The sequence below is a fragment of the Mytilus edulis genome, chromosome 9 (assembly GCF_963676685.1).
Source record: "Mytilus edulis chromosome 9, xbMytEdul2.2, whole genome shotgun sequence".
NCBI classification, from domain to species: domain Eukaryota; kingdom Metazoa; phylum Mollusca; class Bivalvia; order Mytilida; family Mytilidae; genus Mytilus; species Mytilus edulis.
Window position 1 is genome coordinate 65,651,084 of NC_092352.1, and position 21,917 is coordinate 65,673,000.

Consider the following 21,917-nt stretch of genomic DNA (forward strand, 5'->3'; position numbering starts at 1 on the left):
TGAATGATTGAGATGTATGTGGACTGACGTTCAATTCGACCAGTGGAAGCTGTGCTCTGCCGGATGCATTCTTAATTATTAGAGTCAGTCAATGCTATAATTCTCTACTTCTGGTCTACATAATAAAAAATGTACTATTGAATAAATTATATGTTGTTTTAACTTTTTAAAATTTAGAAAGTGCTATTACATTCGGCATCCATAGTCTTATTGATCAGTTGTCAAATTAGACCAATCTGTGGTCTGCATCCCCTGCATAATTGATCCGTTTACATACATGTCGGGCCCAACTCCCTTATTTCTTGAATGACTTTAAGTTATTTGGTGGACAGGGGGAATTGATATCAAGTTCCCTCCCCAAACTCCTACTTCACTCCATATTCTGTTCCTCTGCACTCCTGTTTTTTCATCAACATGAATTATCTGTTTAACAACACTTTTCTCACGATTAAAACCACCCTGCCTCAAGCTTTCATCCATCAAATTCTCATTTCTAGTCCTCTCATTACATAGTTCCTATAATATTGTCCACCCCTTATCACTGTCGCAATGACTCGCACCCATTAACAGCCCATCACTCGGCGACAAATTATATTATACTACCTGATTTGTTTCCTATATGCAAATATTACAAGTCAGTTTTGTTTGCTTTAATAATGGCCATTTTTTTCACACTTCTTGTTTTTAACTCCCATGCATATTTTTTACTCTCAACTATATGGCCTCAACGCACACAAAAAAAACTATCTTTTCACAAAACAACAAAGATTACATAGGAAATACATATAAAGGGGTTTTATTGAAGGTTACTTTGTGAGCCCAACGTGAGGAATCAATTATATAACATGGTTAAGCAATATAAATATCTAGATGTTTTGAATATAGATTATAGTTGATGAGCTATCCCCTCGTGTAACAAGATTAATCTCTCCTGGGATTTAAACACATTGAGATCAAAATTGAATTGTCTCCCTTTGATAACAGCCAGTACCAAAGCACGATTATTTGTTTGGTGATTTTTTATTGATTAACAATAGTTAAATTAAGAAAAAGGATAATACTTTCATATTTCAAGGTCTCACAAAGGCTTTTTCATCTATTACTCTAATTTTACATTAAAAACCAAAATTTTGATGAAAAGGCTACAAATTATTATCTGATGAAAAATAATTGAAAGAACTTCACAGGTAGGTACAAATTGTTGTCTGATGAGAGATAATTCAATGAACTGTACAGGTAGGCACAAATTATTGTCTGATGACAGATAATTCAAAGAACTGGACAGGTATAGGTACAAATTATTGTCTGATGAGAGATAATTCAAAGAACTGGACAGGTATAGGTACAAATTATTGTCTGATGACAGATAATTCAAAGAACTGGACAGGTATAGGTACAAATTATTGTCTGATGACAGATAATTCAAAGAACTGGACAGGTATAGGTACAAATTATTGTCTCATGAGAGATAATTCAAAGAACTGCACAGGTAGGTACAAATTGTTGTCTGATGAGAGATAATTCAATGAACTGTACAGGTAGGCACAAATTATTGTCTGATGACAGATAATTCAAAGAACTGGACAGGTATAGGTACAAATTATTGTCTGATGAAAGATAATTCAAAGAACTGTACAGGTAGGCACAAATTATTGTCTGATGACAGATAATTCAAAGAACTGGACAGGTATAGGTACAAATTATTGTCTCATGAGAGATAATTCAAAGAACTGCACAGGTAGGTACAAATTGTTGTCTGATGAAAGATAATTCAATGAACTGTACAGGTAGGTACTAATTCTTGTCTGATGACAGATAATTCAAAGAACTGGACAGGTATAGGTACAAATTATTGTCTGATGAAAGATAATTCAAAAAACTGCACAGGTAGGTACAAATTATTATCTGATGACAGATAATTCAAAGAACTGGACAGGTATAGGTACAAATTATTGTCTGATGAAAGATAATTCAAAGAACTGTACAGGTAGGTACAAATTGTTGTCTGATGAAAGATAATTGATTTACTTGACATTATAAGAAGATCTTTTTTCTCACTGAATGATATTGTGTTTTAGGGGAAGATTTATATGTAGTGCTTATACCTTTATTAAGTGCTAGATTATTGCCCACAAAAGTGACTATTAAAAGACTCTGAAATTTGATGTAAAATAATATATGAAAAGGTGTATATCTAAATAAAGAAAGGATTCCACATTTCACTTGACAATGATGTTTTTGTGTGAAATCAGAACATTCTCAGGCATCAAGTTGGTATTTTGATTAAATTTTGTTATCCATTTTTTGTGGTCACATGGTAATTTAACTATATGCCTAAGAATGGTTTTGACCCACTTGTGATTGTAATCTAAAAATGAAACTGTGATACTGAGGGCTAGGCATGATGTCCTATGCAAACATCATCTTGTCCAGTTTGCCATCCACTAAAAGAATATTTTACATCTAAAATCAAAAGTGCTGATTAAGATTTCTAATGTCAGATTAACTTGCACATGTGTATTTAAGTCCCCAAAATGTAAAATATGTTTTATTTTATATGATAGCTTGAGTAACTTGTTCCATTCAGACAGTGCTATTCCTGCATTGTTACTTATGCTCTCCTCCAGCATATATTGATTTTTATATCTTTTTAGCTCACCTGGCCTAAAAGGCCATGTGAGCTTTTCTCATCACTTGGCGTCCGTCGTCGTCGACGTCGTCGTCGTCGTCGTCTGTCGTCGTTAACAATTTTTCAAACATCTTCTCCTCTGAAACTACTGAATGGATTTGAATGAAACTTAGCATGATTGTTCCTTAGAGTATCCTGCACAAAGTGTGTGCTTTGATTTTTGATCCGTCAAAAAACATGGCCGCCGTTACTTAAAATAGAACATAGGGGTCAAATGCAGTTTTTGGCTTATATCTCAAAAACGAAAGCATTAAGAGCAAATCTGACATGGGGTAAAAATGTTTATTAGGTCAAGATCTATCAGCCCTGAAATTTTCAGATGAATCAAACAAACCATTGTTGGGTTGCTGCCACTTAATTGGTAATTTTAAGGAAATTTTGCAGTTTTTGGTCATTATCTTGAATATTATTATAGATAAAGATAAACTGTAAACAGCAAAAATGATCAGCAAAGTAAGATCTACAAATAAGTTAAAATAACCAAAATTGTCAATTGACCCCTTGAGGGGTTATTGTCCTTTAATGACAATTTTTCACAATTTGTTCATCATATTTGCTAACTTTAAAAAATCTTCTCCTCTGAAACTGCTGAATGGATTTGGATGAAACTTAGCATGATTGTTCCTTAGATTATCCTGCACAAAGTGTGTGCTTCGATTTTTGATCCGTCAAAAAACATGGCCGCCGTTACTTAAAATACAACATAGGGGTCAAATGCAGTTTTTGGCTTATATCTCAAAAACGAAAGCATTTAGAGCAAATCTGACATGGGGTAAAAATGTTCATTAGGTCAAGATCTATCAGCCCTGAAATTTTCAGATGAATCAAACTAACCATTGTTGGGTTGCTGCCACTTAATTGGTAATTTTAAGGAAATTTTGCAGTTTTTGGTCATTATCTTGAATATTATTATAGATACAGATAAACTGTTAATAGCAAAAATGTTAAGCAAAGTAAGATCTACAAATAAGTCAATTTGACCAAAATTGCCAATTGACCTCTTAAGGAGTTATTGCCCTTTAAAGACTTTTTTCACAATTTGTTCATCATGTTGACTTACTTTAAAAAATCTTCTCCTTTGAAATTGCTGTATCAATTTCAGCCAAACTTAGGCTAAATGAGTTTTAGAGTTTCAGAGTATCTAGTACAAATTTTATATTTCATTTCCTTGTATGTCAAGAAACATAGCTCCTATGGCTAAAATAGAACATAGGAGAAAATGAATTTTTTTTTGCTTTTGAAGAAAATAGGACGATTCAAAGAACATTTAAATAAATTGAAAAGCCAAAATAATCATTGATGAGAGATTAAACCAAAAAAATTCAGGTGAGCGATTCAGGCTCTTGAGAGCCTCTTGTTAAAGAAGGAAAGAATAAAATTTCCTCTGTGTACTATTTTCAGACAATTGTGCAGAAAAAAGTTCAAATTTGACAAAAAAGTTTGCAAATGATCCTAAAAGAGATCATTATGATCAGAGAATTGCAAAGAGAGAAGAAAGACAACAGAAGATACAACTACCTGCTTGGAGCAAATTCTTCAAATTCATCAGCTTTAAATTGGATATTTTTAGAAGAAGGTAACTGTCACATAAAATTGTTAAAATACTACAAAATGACTTTGAAAGAGGGGGACTTGTGACCTGAGGGAGGACGTCATCCAGGCGTCTTTTGTCCTACTCTGTCACATTTAAAATGAAAAAATTCAATGTTTTATATCATTTTTGAAGGAAAGAGTTATATTTTCTAATAATGGAAATGGTTTTTTTTCATATTTTGATGATAGCTGCATTGAAAATACATTAAAGACAATTGTGTTGACAAAATTTTGAACTACGTACTGTACACGAGGAAGTTTTCAAATGCAATTTATTAATTCACATGTTTATCACAATCACATTTAATGCATATTAAAATCCACCAAATAAATAGTCTGGTAATAAAATCAATGTTAATTGAAGGATTCACCCATTATTCAAAGACTGAATTTACCCTAGCACAGACAGTTGTATGCGTTTAAGTCACTCACACACTTCCTTACAAAATAAAAAAATAAAAAACACAACCAATAAAAATATCCATTTTTACAATAATACACTGTTAATTATTTACCAACTTGACTATTCATATTATTATAGCTTTACACTGATAGGAGGAGCTGTAAAATGTATGGTTTTACAGCAGAACTTTGAGGAGTTCCTGACCAGTGTTTATGAATCAGAATCGTCTGCTGGAAACAATTCTCCTGAACCGGGGACCAGTCCTGCAGAAATTAGTGTTAATATATAGGACTACCATCATTTTCAAATGATAAAGTTTGCAATATTGTGATTGGTTGGAATTATTATAGCTGCAATAATCAACAATCAATTTTCGATTATCGATACTGTTTAGAAAAAAGACTACAATGTATGAAAAGTAACTGATATAGGTGAATTTTATACATAAACTAATATAATACATTTGTATATTCTTTATCTGAAGAGTATAACAATATTCTTCATGAGAAGAAAGACATTGAAAATGTTTACAATCTATCTTCCTGTTGAAGAGTTTGTTATTTCTTTTATTTTTCATACGTTATATGACTCTATACAGAATAATTTTCTGCTCTATCTTGGTTGAATTGTTAAGCATTTAGATTGACCCTTGTCTGTTATACATCTATACATTCCAATTTGTTGTTAGGTCTAGGTCTGTTTCTTAAAATCCTCTGATATGTTCAATTGTTGTTTAAAACTTTAAACCTGAATTAGATATAAATAAATGGATTTGGGTCTATTTAAAAAAATAACTATGTTGATGTACTTATGGAATTATAACTAAAGTATTCGTCCACATTTTGAACAATATGGCTTAACTAACATAGAGCATGTGTTGTCGAATTTTTGATTTTTTTTGCCAGTGAATTGTGTTTTATCAAAATTCTTAGATTCAAAATTTTTATTATGAAAATCAGAGATAGTTTGAGATATATTTTATTTTATGGCTTCATCCCACAATTGTACCCTTTCTTATCTTTAAAGTCTATGATAATACATCAATATTTCATGTAAGGTCTATTTGTTAAATAATATTTTCTCAAGTATTTGATTATTTCTCATTGTGTCATTCATGTCTTGATTAAGGTTGACTTGTAAATGTTGATTGTAATACATGTATAACTTGTAGTGTAGTGATTATATAATTTACTGTGTCTGCTACCATTGAGGTATGGACTGAGTTTACATTGAAGGTGATATTGTAGGACATCATAGGAAGTCATTTGGTGAAAGTTATTACTCACTCACAGTTGACGTAATGGAATTCTTTACTTGTCAAAAGGCGATATATATAGTAACTATTATGAAATTTGGTTTTATGTTTTTACTATCAATTGGTGTAGAGAGAAAGGATAATTTACATTTTTGCAATATCAGACTTTCTCAATTCCTATTTGCTGCTTCATATTTTATAAGTCTGGATATTTTATTATTTATTAAAGCTTAGCTTTGTGTTTCCTGTTTCAGCTTGTATATACTTGAAGACTGTCCATGCACAGTTGTTAAATGTCTTAGGCAACCATTTTTAGCATTTAAATAACAAGATCTGTTTTGTCTATAGACATTCTTCTTGGCTTATGTTTATGTAAAATTTTGTATTTATGTTTTTATTTGTCATCAGGTTCTTGTTTTGATGTGTACAGTTATTTTAAGATCTTTCTGATTTGTGTTGTTCTTATTGAAATCCTTTTTAGATGACTATCATTTTTGTACTTTTTGCAATTAGCTTCAAATGTTTTATATGATATATATAATAAAGGCATTGTTTAATAAAAAAAAAAAAGAAGACATAAATGTATTTCTTTTAAGTTGCAAGTAGATAATGAGAACAAACGGATTTACACTCTTTATAAACTAGATGTGTCAAAGCGACACGAATGGCCCCGTTCCAAAAAGTTGAAAAATCTGCAATTTCAATATAAACACATGTGGACACAAACATGATGGTAGTCTCACATATCAAAAATCAGCTCAAATCTGGAGGCATATAGAAAAAAAATCTGTTTAACTGTAATTAATTTATCAAAGTGCAAAGCCCGTAATTTCAGTAAAAATAAGCAGAGTGGAACGAAACTTAAACTTGACCTGTAACTCATCATGATTAACTCACATACTAAAAATCAGCCCAATATCTTAAGGTGTTTAGAAAAAAATTCTGTATAACTGTGATTTTCAACAATTTCTCAAAGTCCAAAGCCTGTTATTTCGGCAAATATAAGCGGATCGGAAAGAAACTTAAACTTGACCTGTTACTCATCATGGTTAACTCAAATATCAAAATTCAGCCCAATATCTGAAGGCATTTTTAAAAAAAGTCTGTATAACTGTGATTTTCAACAATTTATCAAAGTCCAAAGCCCGTAATTTTGGCAGAAATTAGTGGAGTGGAACAAAACTTAAACTTGATCTGTAAACTCATCATGGTTAACTCACATATCAAAAATCAGCCCAATATCCGAAGGCGTTTAGAAAAAGATCTGAAACTTAAACTTGATCTGTAAACTCATCATGGTTAACTCTCATATCAAAAATCAGCCCAATATCTGAAGGGGTTTAGAAAAAGATCTGTATAACTGTGATTTTCAACAATTTCTCAAAGTCCAAAGCCTGTAATTTTGGCAAAAATTAGTGGAGCGGAATGAAATTTTAAAGATTTGTAACTCATCATGGTTAACTCACATACCAAAAATCAGCCCAATATCTGAAGGCGTTTTGAAAAAAACTCTGTATAATGGATTCTTGGGGAATGACAAAATGACGGAATTAAGGAATTTCGGAATTACTGAATTTCAGAATGAGGAATGACGGAATTTAGCACAAGGGTAAAACTATATGGCACTGACAACTTCTTTGCGGGGCCATAAAAATATGTTGCAAGCACATATTGCAAGTTTATTATTTTTTTAATCATTGTATTTTATTTTGAAAGTCTTATATTAACTAGAAATCCATTTTTTTATGTGATAATATGAGCGCTGTATATACAATATTTACTTATTTTAGTGCATACCCAAAAAATACTGCAGTTCAAATTTATTTTAATACTCTTTTTGTACATAATGGTATAAAATTCATCCTTCATAAGTTAAAGTTTAACCAAATCCAAAAGTCATATACAAGACATACATATTTTACACTGTCTTGTAAATTTATTATGAAGAGTTCAATCTGTATATATATTTCTTATTACATCTTACATTAAAAAATATTCAGATGTTAGAAAAGAATAAGTTTTTAGATCAGATGTGTACTGTATTTCTAAAATTATGCGTATAGTAACACCTGAATGGTTACAGAGTATATTGTCCAATAAAGGTTTAATACCACCAAATCATGGTACGTCACATCCGGTTGTATACGAAAGTAGGTTGAAAAAAATATTCCCTTGAATTTAACAGTTGTAGGTTATTAATCCTACATCTTATTGCAGTAAAAACATTTCTGTGTCATAAACATATGTCTTGTGTATTTCAAAACACCATTATTTTTTCTTTGGGATTTCTACAGAAAATTTTGTAATCTTGAGGTTACATGGTGACTAAACTTTGTACACAGATAAAATAAGGGGATACATTTGATTGGTTAACTTCCAATGATGGTTAATTTCTTATATGAAATGTTATGTGAAATTTTTTCTATAGTACTGGACAGGATAAAACTTTACTCATGCCAAGTCTTTTTTTATTTGAAACAAAGATAAATTCTGCACATTTTTTTAGAAAAGTGCAAATTTAACAAAGACTAATAGGGGAAAATCAATGGTGGTATTACACCTAAAATGGCTAAAATATTGCAATTTGTCAATACTATGCAAAGTGCTGAGGGTAACAAAAATACTGGGCATCCATCTGTCTGCATCTATCTGATCTTGTAAGCGCTCTCACATGTAAAATTCTTGCCAGATCAGAAATATATCAGACAAGTTTGAAAAATCGGGCTGATCAACTTTTTCAAAGTTTCTAAGGCTTTGTTTATTTAAATTAAGAAACAAATTGTGAAATTAAATTAACTAATTTTATTCTTTATTCTCTAATTTTTTTGCTTTTTCACATTTCCTGAGCAAAATGTCTAATCTCAGCAAAAGATTGGTAGAAATTTACGTTTAATTTTCTTGATTTCTTCTGAATTTCCTATTGTGTAGTCATGCTAAAGGCAATCATTCCTGATGACGTCACATATAAAGTACACAGTGTTCTGCATATGTTTGAACAGGAAAGATAAAAATCATAAGAGAAACAGATTCCACCACTACAACTTATGCATGTATTACGAAATTTCTTCACTCTAGACAGTTAAATTTTAATTATTTAAAAGTTCAGCAAGCCTCATGCTTTAAATATTAAAATTTCACTGTCTGGAGTAGAAAAATATCATAAAACGCTTGTTGCAGTTATGGAATCTATATTTGCATTGAATAAACATGATTTCTCAGTGAAATAAAAACCCATCAATTGATAATGTCATGAATTGTCAAGGAGTTGTGAATGACATTGTATCAATTCATTTGAGAATGCATAGAAAGAGATTATATTTGCTTTCATTTTTACTTTATTTCCATTATGAAGTAAATTTATATAAAGAATCACTAATCCAAGAATTTAATTTTTATAAATTTTAGATTTTACCTTTCCTGAGATCCCATGAGATATGGGATTTTATTCATAAAAAAGGGTGATTTTCAAGTTTCAGACAATATCCCTAAATTGCTTTTAGCAATTTTCATAAAAACTTTGGTGACTAATTTATATCTATTAAGATTTTAAACCTTCCTTTAGTTTTTTTGTAAATTTCTGATATGACATTAAGAAGTTTTTGAACTTTATTCTTTGAAGACTCCACAGGCGTATCATGCTCTCATGGTGCAGCTGTTTATTTTCCATGTTGTGCAACTTATGACAATTTTTATACAAATGATTTCAAAAGACAATGAATGAATCAAAAAGAATGTTACTATTCTTGTCAAAATCTGCACATTGTTTTCATATGACAGTTAGACACAAATTGAACTAATATTTAAAATCATGCAAGCAATTTATAAATAAAAAACCGTAATTGAACATTCTTTGTTTAGTAACACTATTGTATTATAATAATTATTTATTAAACACTTGCTCATTTTCTGTAAAACATATTATTTCATTTTACATTTCTAATATGAGTTTTCTTTCTTGTTTTAGTGGAAATAAAAGAACTGTTTAATGTAGACAATACTTTATATACTATATATAGGTTCTTCCTGTCATTTATTATTTCCTTCAGATTTTTAATGTTAAATGATCTTATTAGATTTTTTTACTGGTAAGATCTAATGTATTTTTTATTAGTATATTTATTTTCAATTTTAGTATTAATAGAACATTGAAGCAATTAATAAAATTATCATTGCTCTTATTGTTTGTTTATTTTTATCTTGCCTGAACAAAAACCTATTGCCATCAGTTTTCATTGATTGTCTGTTGTCTGTATAAAAGTTTCAAAAAATCTCGTCCTTTAATTTGAAAATTTGAGCAGTTCTGAACCAAACTTTGTGGGAATGTTTATAAGGTGTGTCTGAGATTATGATTTGTAAAGAAACTTGACTGGTGTTTGTAAAATAAAACTGCAGTTTTTGGCTTATATCTCAAAAGCTAAAGCATTTTGAACAATCAGAAAATCAGACAAACCAATATTGTGTTATTACTCCTGAATTGTCAATTTTAAAAGAAATTTTTGGCTATTATCTGGAACACTTTCATAGACGCACATTTCTCTGTGATGAGTGTTCTTGCTTGTGTTTGTGCTGTACTTGTGACACATACCAGTAGTGTTGTCATATAAACGGGAGGTTTATCTAGCCATAAACCCAGATTTATCCCACCATTTTTTCTTAAAATGTCTTGTAACAGGTCAAGGTGGCAGTTTTTCAAATAAAAAAAAAGAATATTTTGTATAAAATACTTCGTTTTAAGCTCACATGGCCCAAAGGACCAAGTTTGTTTTTTTCATCACATGGCGTCCATCGGCCTGCTTCGTTGTCATAGATAACTTTTACAAAAATCTTCTCCTCTGAAACTATTGGGCCAAATTTAACCAAACTTGGCTACATTCATCATCTAGGTATCTAGTTTAGGGTGCTATAAACAGTTTTATTAAATTACTAAATAAAATAAGTAAAAAAAAATTGGGGTTATTCCCAAAAGAAAAATAGCCATGGAGGGAAATCCCTTCTTATTTACTTGATTGGTGAAAAGTATGTTTTTTGCATTTTATTGTAAAAATTAGTTAATAAGCTTTCATTTAAAACAGGTGGAATTATTAAAATAATTTTAAAAATTAGATTAAATATACATGTTTTGAGGAGACACCCTGTCAACATCCTTTATTTTTTTGGCAGTGTAAATTGAAAACTGATCTGAAGCTCTTTTGGAGCAGGAGACTACCTTGAAGCGAGATATTTTTTAAAGGCCAGGTAATTTATGATGGCAGTGATATCTAGTTTTATGCAAGTATCTTCATTAACCATTCCACCCCTAAGGGTCACTTATGCATGGTCCCACAAAATATGACGTTGTAGAAAAAAAAATTGTTGATTGCACACTTTAAAAATCAGTAGGATGATCCCACCAGCCAAACAAGATGGACTACATAGCTAAAAATAGAACATAAAAACGTAACATGCAGTTTTTGGTTTATATCTCTGCAACTAAAGCATTTCGGGGAAATCTGATGGTGTAAAATGTTTATCAGGTTGAGATCTATCTGCCCTGAAATTTTCACACAAATTAAGACAACCTGTTGTTGGTTTGATGCCCCTGAATTGGTAATTTTAAGGAATTTTTGCAGTTTTTAACTTTTATATTATTATACATAGAAGTAAACTGTAAAACAGCAATATTGTTCTGCAAACTAAGATCTACAAATAAGTTAGCATGACCAAAGTTGTCAATCGACTCCTTAAGGAGTGATTGCTCTTTACGGTAAATGTTTTACAATTTATCATTATTTTTTGTAATGTTTTGCAAAAATCTTCTTTGAAACTAGTGAGACAAATTTAAACAAACTTGGCCATAATCATCCTTAGGGTATTTAGTTGGGTTTTTTTTTTTTTAATGTACGCTGACCCCACTTGCCAACCAACATGGGCGACAAGGCTAAAAATAGAACATAGGGATCAAATGCAGTTTTTGGCTTATATCTCTGAAACTAAAGCATTCAGAGCAATTTAACAGGAGTAAAAGTGTTTATCAGGTTGAGATCTATCTGCCCTGAAATTTTCAGACAAATTAAACAACACGTTGTTTGGGTTACTGTCCCTTAATTTGTAATTTTAAGGAAATTTTGCAGTTTAGGGTTAATATCTTAAATAATGTTATAAATGAGAGATAAACTGTAAACAGCAATAATGTTCAGCAAAGTACGATCTACAAATAAGTTGATATGACAAAAAATTGGAAATTGATCTTTTAAGAAGTTATTGAAATTTTTTCGTAAAGGAGTAGGTCCAGTAAGACACCTTTTTGGCCCCAAAATATAGCAATTTTACAAAATTGTTAAAATTTAAACTTTAAGCTATTAGTTCGAAAGTAGAAAGCCTTTTTTAAGCTTCTGTTCCATACATATGGGCTGTTTTTGACGATAACATGCACATATAACGGGTACTAGCATCATTAAGTCATGCTAAATTACTGAAATCTTCACAATTTTAGCATTTTTGTTAAATTTTAGACAGTTTCCGTCTTAAAGGAAAGTGGCCGCATTTGTGTCCATTCTTAATATTGAAATGTAAGTTGTATTTGATGATGATACATGACATATATAAAGGTTGAGGGTGAACACGGATGCGGCCTTCGGCGTTATATTTAAATAGCCACAATTTTCAATAGGGTATCTTGATTGAAAAATATATCCGATGACCCTGTCATCCAACCAACTTGGCCGCCATGGCTAAAAATATAACTTAAGGAATTACTATAGAAGTCTATGGAAAATTGTAAAACAAAACAATTTCAAATGGTCACAACTTGGAAATTTAAATAAAATTGGGTGTTTAGTAACTATTGTTAGACTACAATGGGACGACCTGCTTTTCATTTAACGAATGGTCCAAATTAAATATCAATCATTATTAGGGTATGTAACTTTATTAGTTAGGATTTAATCTTTTTTACATGATTTCCAAAACAACAGTAGATACAGGTGAACTTGAGAGTCTCTAGTAATGTATGTTGTTCGTTTGTATTTGTTGCACTTCAGTCTTCCTGTTGTTCCTTTGTTTTCCTCTTATGGTTGATGTGTTTCCCACGGTCGATGTGTTTTAGTTTGTACCCCGGATTTGTTTTCTCTCAATCTATTTATGACTTTGAACATCGGTACACCTTATCATTACATTACGCCAATGATTATGTATGTCAGACTCTTCAGGCCATCGGTATTTAGACCGTCGGATTTAATGTTTTAAAATATTTTACAATGATCGCCTCATCTTGATCTCATGTTCATTGAATTCTTTTAGGAAAGGTGAGCATTTGCCATCACTTTGCCCGTCCTGTGTTAATTATTTCAAAGATCTTCTCCTCTGAAACTACTGAATCAATTTCAACCAAATCTACATGTATCTGATACCCCTAATCCAAAACTGTTGATTCTATAAGGCATTCAAACATGTCCCTTTTATTCATCGGTTTAATTATTGTGCTTCTGAAGAATATTTTCTTCACAATTTTCTCAGAAACCACAAAATAGAACGATTTTATTTTCGCATTATATCTGTGCTGAGTTGAAATGTGTGAGCACCTTTTTAATCTTTTTGACACCTGCAAGTTCCTCTATACTAATACTTTTTTTTTCAAAATGAGAACAATATCTTGAGATTTGAAGTATACTTTTGTTCACACTGACAGTATTCATGTATTCATCAGGAAGTGTATTTTCTATTTAATGTTATAGGATAAGTGGTCTTTTGGAAAATGTTGTTTGTGATGTAGTTATACCCCTCTACCAAGACATTTGTTTTGCATGCACTCGTATAAAAATAGCGCAATCATAGGTTTCAACGTTGTTTTCAATTTAGACTTAAATATATACAAGTGTGGACACAATTCAAACAGCTAATAAAATTTTTAAATCAAACTCTGTTTCAAGACTAAAAACTTCACATATTGTAAAACTATTCAATATTCTTGTCAATGGCAGTATATGCAGTTTGAAATTGGCTATTATAGTTCAAGTTTAGAATTTATTTTTCTCTTACAGATAAAACATAGATAGTTAGATCTAATAAACACTCTGATACGCAAAGGAATTCTATTAAAAAGATATATCCGTCCGTGCACAATTCAAAATCCAATGATTTTAGTGGTTGTCATTTGTTGCTGTGTTATTTTTGGCTTTTCATTTATTTATTTTTTTGTTATCTCATCTTTCCAATTTGCCATGCAATACTTTCAGAATGCTGGATACTATCCACACTTATTAATAATACATTAAAATACTTAAAAGCAAAGAAAAAGTTTGAAGAGAAGTTTGAATAAAAAACTACAGGTGAGCGATTCTGGTTCTTGGGAGCCTCTTGTTTTGTGTTAAGTGAAATATCTGAATGGATGTTCACCATAGTATTCAGTAAACAATGAATGAAGCAGGCAATGCATTTCAGCGTGTTTTTTTTTTTTTTTTTGTATTTTCTTTTGTTATTTGTTGATTTTTGTGTAAAACAGTCAAGCTCAGAACTTCCTGCGGTACCGCAGGAAAGTAAAAACCTAATATGATCCGACGCACAATTACGGGAAACGATCATAACCCCTTAATCTTGCCAGATCCCGACATCCTTTTTGACTGTGACGAATGATTTTATTACAAAATAAATAAATTTGGTGTATTTACTGTCTTCTGATTGGTTAAACTTATTAGTTTTATTTTCAATGTTGTCAATTTTGAAGGCGACACGCCCACTCTAACGTTGTGCATGTATTTATACGCCAGCATGTGTGTACGTTGTTATTGTTAATATATATAATATAAAAAGTTCTTTGAGCTTTATTTTTGATAGAAATTTATTTATAATGAATGGCAATAATTTATTTTGATCTTATTGAACCATAAAACTAATTTTTGACTCTTCACATTTTACATAATCCGCTTCGCGGATTATTCAATGTGAAGAGTCAAAAATTAGTTTTATGGTTCAATAAATTCAAAATAGATAATAGCCATTCATTAAATATAAATGAACAATTACAATCAAGTAATCAAGATAAATGTTGCATGATCTTTATCCAAATAAAGTCAAAAGTTAAATGCATTCCAGGCGAAGAACTAATAGCAGGTATTCAATTGATAATTCCATTCTGACACTACTGGTGTCTGAATATTTATATAAAGGTGGTAGCCATTCATAAAAATTAGCATTGACATTTATAGTTCTCGAACGTATGATTCAGATAAATGTAGCAAATCCATCGGCTTGTTTGTTTCCTCTTTTTTGTCCAAAAAAATATAGATCCGGCCTGTTCTGATCATTCTGAAAAAATAAATAAAACAGCAGCAGACACAAGAATTGTTATTAAATTGGGAGGTGGGTGGGTTTTTGATACTTTTACATATCTGGCTACAAGAGTGGCTAGTGCAATGTAATGCTGACGAGTCATGTGACGTTGATTGGCGGGAAACGAGAACCGGATCCGAATGATTTTTTTTTTTTTTTTTTTTTTAAAGCACATATTTGGTACTTGTTAATAAATAAACTCATCATAGATACCAGGACTAAATTTAGCATATACGCCAGACGCGCGTTTCGTCTACAAAAGACTCATCAGTGACGCTCGAATCAAAAAAAGTTAAAAAGGCCAAATAAAGTACGAAGTTGAAGAGCATTGAGAACCAAAATTCCTAAAAGTTTTGCCAAATACAGCTAAGGTAATCTATGCCTGAGGTAGAAAAGCCTTAGTATTTCAAAAAATTCAAAAATTTGTAAACAGTAGATTTATAAATATAATCATATCAATGACAATTCATGTCAGCACAAACAGTGCTGACTACTGGGCTTGTGATACCCTCGGGGAAATAAATCTCCACCAGCAGTGGCATCGACCCAGTGGTTCTAAATAAACTCATCATAGATACCAGGACTAAATTTAGTATATATACCTATTTTTTATATTTATAATGCGATAAATCCGGAAGTTTTCTTCAGAAATAAACATTCTTATCAATAAAATTGAACATGTGTGTACAAATTCGGAGATTTGGGTAACAACTAGACTGTTTGGTCACTGCAAAAGTACAATGCAAGCTAGATAGTGGTAAACCATGAATCTACCTAATTGCTTTGTTAATCTGTAATAAGCACTATTGACTAATATTAGTTTTCCATTCTCAATTTTTATTATCCTCTACAAAGTTTACGAAAATACATTACCTGTATATATAATTATGCTATTCTAGGCACCCCTTCGAAGTCGAGTACATTTGTATATATTTTTATTTTTAACAAGTAACGTGAAAAATATTTTAAAAACAAGGGTGTATAACGTACACTTTTAAACAATAATTTATTCGTATCAATCAATACATATATAACGTACCACACTTCCTGTACTAAGTCGGCAACCTGCCACATGCATTCCTAGTAAAACTTAAAATTCGGATACAGCTAAGCAGTCTGTGCAGCTTTTTGGAAAGTTCAAACTTGAATAGTTTTACCTCGAATATATTTTGTGACCTAAAAGAACTAGGTGCTAGAGTGAAATTCCATGTGGGTGTATATAGATGCATAGTTGATGAGGGGGGGCAAGGGGTTTAACTGTTATGCTGTTATGGGGCAATTTAATTCTTTGTTATCTGTTATTTTGAAAATATATTTGCTGTTAGCTGTTATTGTCTTATTCTTTGTTAGCTGTTATTGGGCTTTTATTTTTTTTTGTTATCTGTTATTGTGATAATGTATTTTCTGTTAACTGTTATTGAAAATTGGAATGTTAGCATTTTTTTTTTATAGTCAATATTCGGTATAAATTGAAGATCATTGGACATTGGGGTCTACCACTACTAATATGTTTGTCCCGTATTCAGAGACGGATTCCATCGACATATACCCATCACAGAAGTGAGATCCAGGACAATTCAAGTATATCTTATGATTATCCTTTGTAATAAATTCCATTTCTTTATGAATTTAGAATTATCTTAATTTATTGTATGAGAATAATGTTCCTTGTTTCCCCTACGAACATATTAAATTAAAACAATTCTTAATATGACAAAAAGGAAAACATATGGCCAGGAATATCTGACAAGGATCTCAATTAAGGACTAGGTCCTAACAACCACTTAACCTTTTATATAATATGGTACATAGACTCAGCTCTGTGATTCTTTTCAAAGCAGAACCAAATGCATTGTACAATGAAAGTTCCAACCATGTACTTGCGTCATAAGCTGCACATAACTCATTACAAACAAAGATTTATTTCGTTTCAAGCCATTGTTTCCCTACTAAACTATGTATTATATTTACTAGTACACTTGGTACATGTACAATCAAAAACCTGATAAAAAATTGTTCAAATAAGGCCTTTGAAAAGTGGAATAAATTGCTTTTGGAGTGTCAAAATTCGTTCGTAGTACTTGATAAATTGCATGCTTATAATTGGTGCTTTTGATTTTTCTACCCTATATACCACTTTGCCTCATAGTCTTATTAAGAAAAATTCACACACCTCATTAGATGGTCATTTAGAAAAACTCAGAATATTCAAACTCTTTTAGGTCATTTTTTTTTATTAGCAACAAAGGGAGCTTCAGTCAATATATATAAACAATACAGCAACGTTTCATGAGAACTGCTGAAAGCATTTTTGAGTTATTTTTGAAAACTAGAAAATACCACCTTTTTCTAATGAATAAAATCCCTTAACTCAATAACATAAAATCTAAAATTAATAAAAATCGAAAGGGAGTTTACAACAATAGATATAAACATTTCAGCAAAGTTTTATGAGAACTGCTGAAAACATTTTTGTGTTAATGTCTGAAAACTGGAAAATCCCCCCTTTTTAATTAATAAAACCTGTTAACTCGGAAAAGTAAAATCTAAAATTTATAAAAATTGAAAGTGACCTCATGTTAATAGATATAAACAATTCACCAAAATTCCTTGCTTTGTGAAAGCATTTTTGAAATATTATCAGAAAACTGAAAAAAAAAACACCAATTTTATTGAATAAAAACCCATTACCCAGAAACTTAAAATCTAAAATTTATAAAAAAAAAAAAAAGCAAAAAAGGAGCTTACGTCAATAGATATAAACAATTTCCCAAAGTTTAATGCAAATTGGTTAAAGAGTTTTTGAGTTAATGTCCGACATGTTGAGAACAGACGGACAACAGTATACCATAATACGTTCCGTTAACGAGCGTATAAAAAATATTATAATATATTGAGTTGTAATTTAAACACATTCTAGATACATAAATTAATACTAAAAACATAGTCATAGAAAATGGAATGCATTACAAAGGATTATATCCGTAATAAGAAGTACTGATTTGTCAAAGACCATATTATTATAATATTTCATTTACTGTTATCTGTTTTTGTCCATTTTAATTCCTTGTTATCTGTTATGAGCCAGATCAATTTGCTGTTTTGCTGTTATTGGGACCCCCTTGCCCCCCCTCGTTGATTAATTCCGACTAGAATTAAAAAGATTGTGTCAATCAGCTCTGCATATAGATAAGAATGCTAAATGTTCCTTTTAATAGAAGGAGATAGATTAAGAGTAATTGAAATTAATTTATAAATTCATGGAGTCTCCCATCTGGACAGTATACGTGTTTGTCTGTAAAAGTCCTTAAAAGTACATACCACATATTTGTTTTGTTTCTAAAAATAGTTGTGGGAAAGCCCATAGTTCTTGCTGACATGTGATACATGTAAAAAAAAATGTGATGGTAAAATACAAAGGTATCCTTAGTATTCACATATCCGTGTTAGATGATGATGACAATCAAAAATATTATAAACAATACATGTATATATACAATAACATTATCGCACTTCAAAGTAAAGAGGATATTGTGTATCATGCTCTGTCTGCTGCTTCGTGAGTTTATAAAGTAATTTGATAATTTTGTCAAAAGTGCACATAATTCCCTTATTTGCTCCAAGTTGAGTTGTTGGTAAACTAATAGTCCTGGTCATGAGCTTTAGTGAGCTATCTGAATAACCTTTACCAATAGTAATAACCTGAGGTAATAACAGATCATACCCGTAGCCAGGGGGTTCGGACGACCCCCCCCCCTTTTGAAACCAAAAAAGCACCGTTAAAGTCCACGTTCTGTTCAAATTGTGACTGTTAAGGTCGCGTTCATGAGTCCAACCCCCCCCCCCCCCCCCCCCTTTTGAAAATTCCTTGCTACAAGCCTGCAGATCATAAGTTGAGGTTGAAAATATCAACTCAGCTTTGCGTGTATAACTATATTTGCTTGTAAAACTATATTAACTCTATTTGCATAAGTCAGAAAATTTAGGGTCGGGCATGACATGTATGTTTCAACAACGTAAATATGAGCTCTGTAGCTCTCTCAAGTTCAACTGACTTGATATTTAATACAAAAATCAGATATCAAATTATAAGCATATTACACAACAAGAACACATTCATAATGTAAATAACTAACGTTTATGTTTATGTTTTTCTTTTTCTTTGTTTTTAGATATAGGAAGATGTGGTGTGAGTGCCAATGAGACAACACTCCATCCAAATAACAATTTATAAAAGTAAACCATTATAGGTCAATGTACGGCCGAAACAAAAGCATAACATCACAACATAGAAAAACACACGATAAAATATCAATTGGCTGGCTTAACTCAATAAAAAACGTAAATGTAAACACTATTTTGTTTGTTTTTGTTTTTGTTTTAGTTTTAGTTATTTTTCAAGGGGGTATCATAGGAATGTAGAACAATGACCTGGTTATGTGTAAGACACTATCATTATTGGATAATGTGCTTAATGGATTTACTATTTATATGAGTTATTTAAAATTGACATTAGTCAGCGTATTTACATTATATTTATATTACTGACCACAACTCGTGTTTCAGTTTGCCAATACAAAGTATTAAATTGTTTAGTTTATAAGTCCGTAATAACTATAAATAATTGAATTTGCAAACTACGCCCATATGGGTCAAGCAAAACAAAAATTATAACATGTTATTTACACAAGTCAAGAATTGTAAGAATGCGCACTGAACTCAAAAATAGTTATGATAATGAAATTTTTGGTGGACCTCGTTTTTGCAACTCTAAAGATTGCTTCATAAAGCACCAGCTTTTAACAGAAGTTTGAATAATACATAATTTTAAGCTTGTAAAGTTGTCGCTGATTAGTATAACCAGGTTTAGAATTCATTTAAACTTTGAGCAGCAAATCCTCTACTGATGAGAAACATTCTCCGAATCTGGAATCAGTAAACGAAATTCTGAATCTTATTTCGAAAGGTATCAAACACATTATAAATAGACGAATAACACTATACGTGAAGAAATTGATGCTAAAAATCGGTTACTCAAAGGAAGGAACGAATAAACTAAAAGAAAAACGTAGACATTATTTATTTATTTATTTAGACATTCAAACCTATCAGGTAAGACTCCAACGAAGGTGTTTCATGACAGAAACGACGTCGAGAAGCAGAATTAGATAGGAATGCATAATAAAGCTCGAGTGATAGTTTAAATACACGAATAACCAGATGAAACTCACGAAGATCTTATAAAACAAAATACAACTCTATTGATCGAGCGAGACTTTTTGAGTGAGTAAATACAGAAAATGTAGTTACATAGACAACCGGTCAAATTCAAATAATTAGCATGTATGTTTCATTATATTACGTTATTTTGATTGGCTAACAGCAATCTCGTGTCTTCTAAAACTTGCTCTGACTGTGGTGGTTTATGAGGTCTCTATACAAAATCCATTGGAAATAGGATTTGTACTGATTGATATCTTAGTCTTAGGCGATTTTTTCATTAGTTGTTATTGGCTTTGAACTAGCTGTTAGTAACTGCGAGTCCTTTCAGATCTGCATTTAGTGTCTTTTTGTTGTTGGAATATACCAGTACCTATCCATGCCCACTCTGTGCTTTTGTTAGATGTATTCTATTTGTATCGGCATTTGATGAGTTAATACTTTTTCAACTGATTTTTATAGTTTGTTCTTATGTTGAATTGAATTGAATAAAATATAAGTCATCGTATGGCCTTTAATAATGAGCAAAATCCATGCCGTATAGTCAAATAAAAAAAGGTCCTCATATCACACAATGCCGTGCATCCATGTCAAATGCACAATTTTTAAAGATGACTAAAGATCATTTCTATTTTATGAATATGAGTATTTTGAATGTTTTTCTATGCACAAAATATTTTACAGATATGTAGCAAATGAACAAATTTAAATTCATAAGTAATACATAATAATGTTAAGTATTATTGATTTAAATTATATAATAAATGTTTAATCAATATTGTGAATATAGTCATTAACATAAACTAGAGGACTAAAACTTAGATTTTTTTTTATTTCTTTCAAGTCGATTCCTATTAAACATGTCATTCCGTATGACATATATTTGTTGCATATTTATATTTTGAAATGAGTTAAAATGTCTGTTCACACACATGCTTCTATGTTGGTATTCTTGAATTCAACATATACAAATTCAAAACAAACCTACTTGTACTATAGTGGACACCACATGCACAAATAAATACACTAGTAGTGCTTATAATGCCTCAGTTTGTTTACTACTTGCACCCAAAATTTAAAATTTAACAAACATAAATGTTTGTCTTAGCTTCAACAGGATTTGTTTCCCGAAAACACATTTTTAACCGATTATTCTATCATTTTCCATTTTTTTTTATTACCATGATGGCATTAAGACAAAAAAAGACTTGTCCCGCATACCAGAAGGCCTTCTAAAAACTTTTCTGGATGTACTATATAATTGTCTGTAGCGTATACTTGCCCGCATACAAATGTCCCATGAATTTTTTTTCTGGATGTACTGTATAATTGTCTGTCACGTATACTTGTCCCGCATACCAGAAGGCCCCTTAAAACTTATCTGGATGTACTGTATAATTGTCTGTAGCAAATACTTGTCCCACACAGGAGAAGGCCCCCTGAATATGTTC

The 21,917-nt window shown here is 31.0% G+C and overlaps 1 protein-coding gene across 5 annotated transcripts in view; it reads left to right on the forward strand.

Moving 5' to 3' along the window:
• The window catches only part of LOC139488820 (vitamin K-dependent gamma-carboxylase-like), a 70,705-nt gene extending 60,587 nt beyond the window's left edge, over positions 1 to 10,118 (forward strand). For 4 of the 5 annotated variants that reach the window (XM_071274753.1, XM_071274757.1, XM_071274755.1 and 1 more), the window contains 3 exons: positions 4,091 to 4,265; positions 4,824 to 6,865; positions 7,189 to 10,118. In XM_071274753.1, coding sequence (XP_071130854.1) covers positions 4,091 to 4,265; positions 4,824 to 4,974 — 326 coding nt within the window. In that variant the 3' untranslated portion in view covers positions 4,975 to 6,865; positions 7,189 to 10,118. The remainder of the gene's footprint in view (positions 1 to 4,090; positions 4,266 to 4,823; positions 6,866 to 7,188) is intronic. The other variant, XM_071274754.1, reaches the window with a different exon arrangement.
• The last annotated feature ends 11,799 nt before the right edge of the window (positions 10,119 to 21,917 follow it).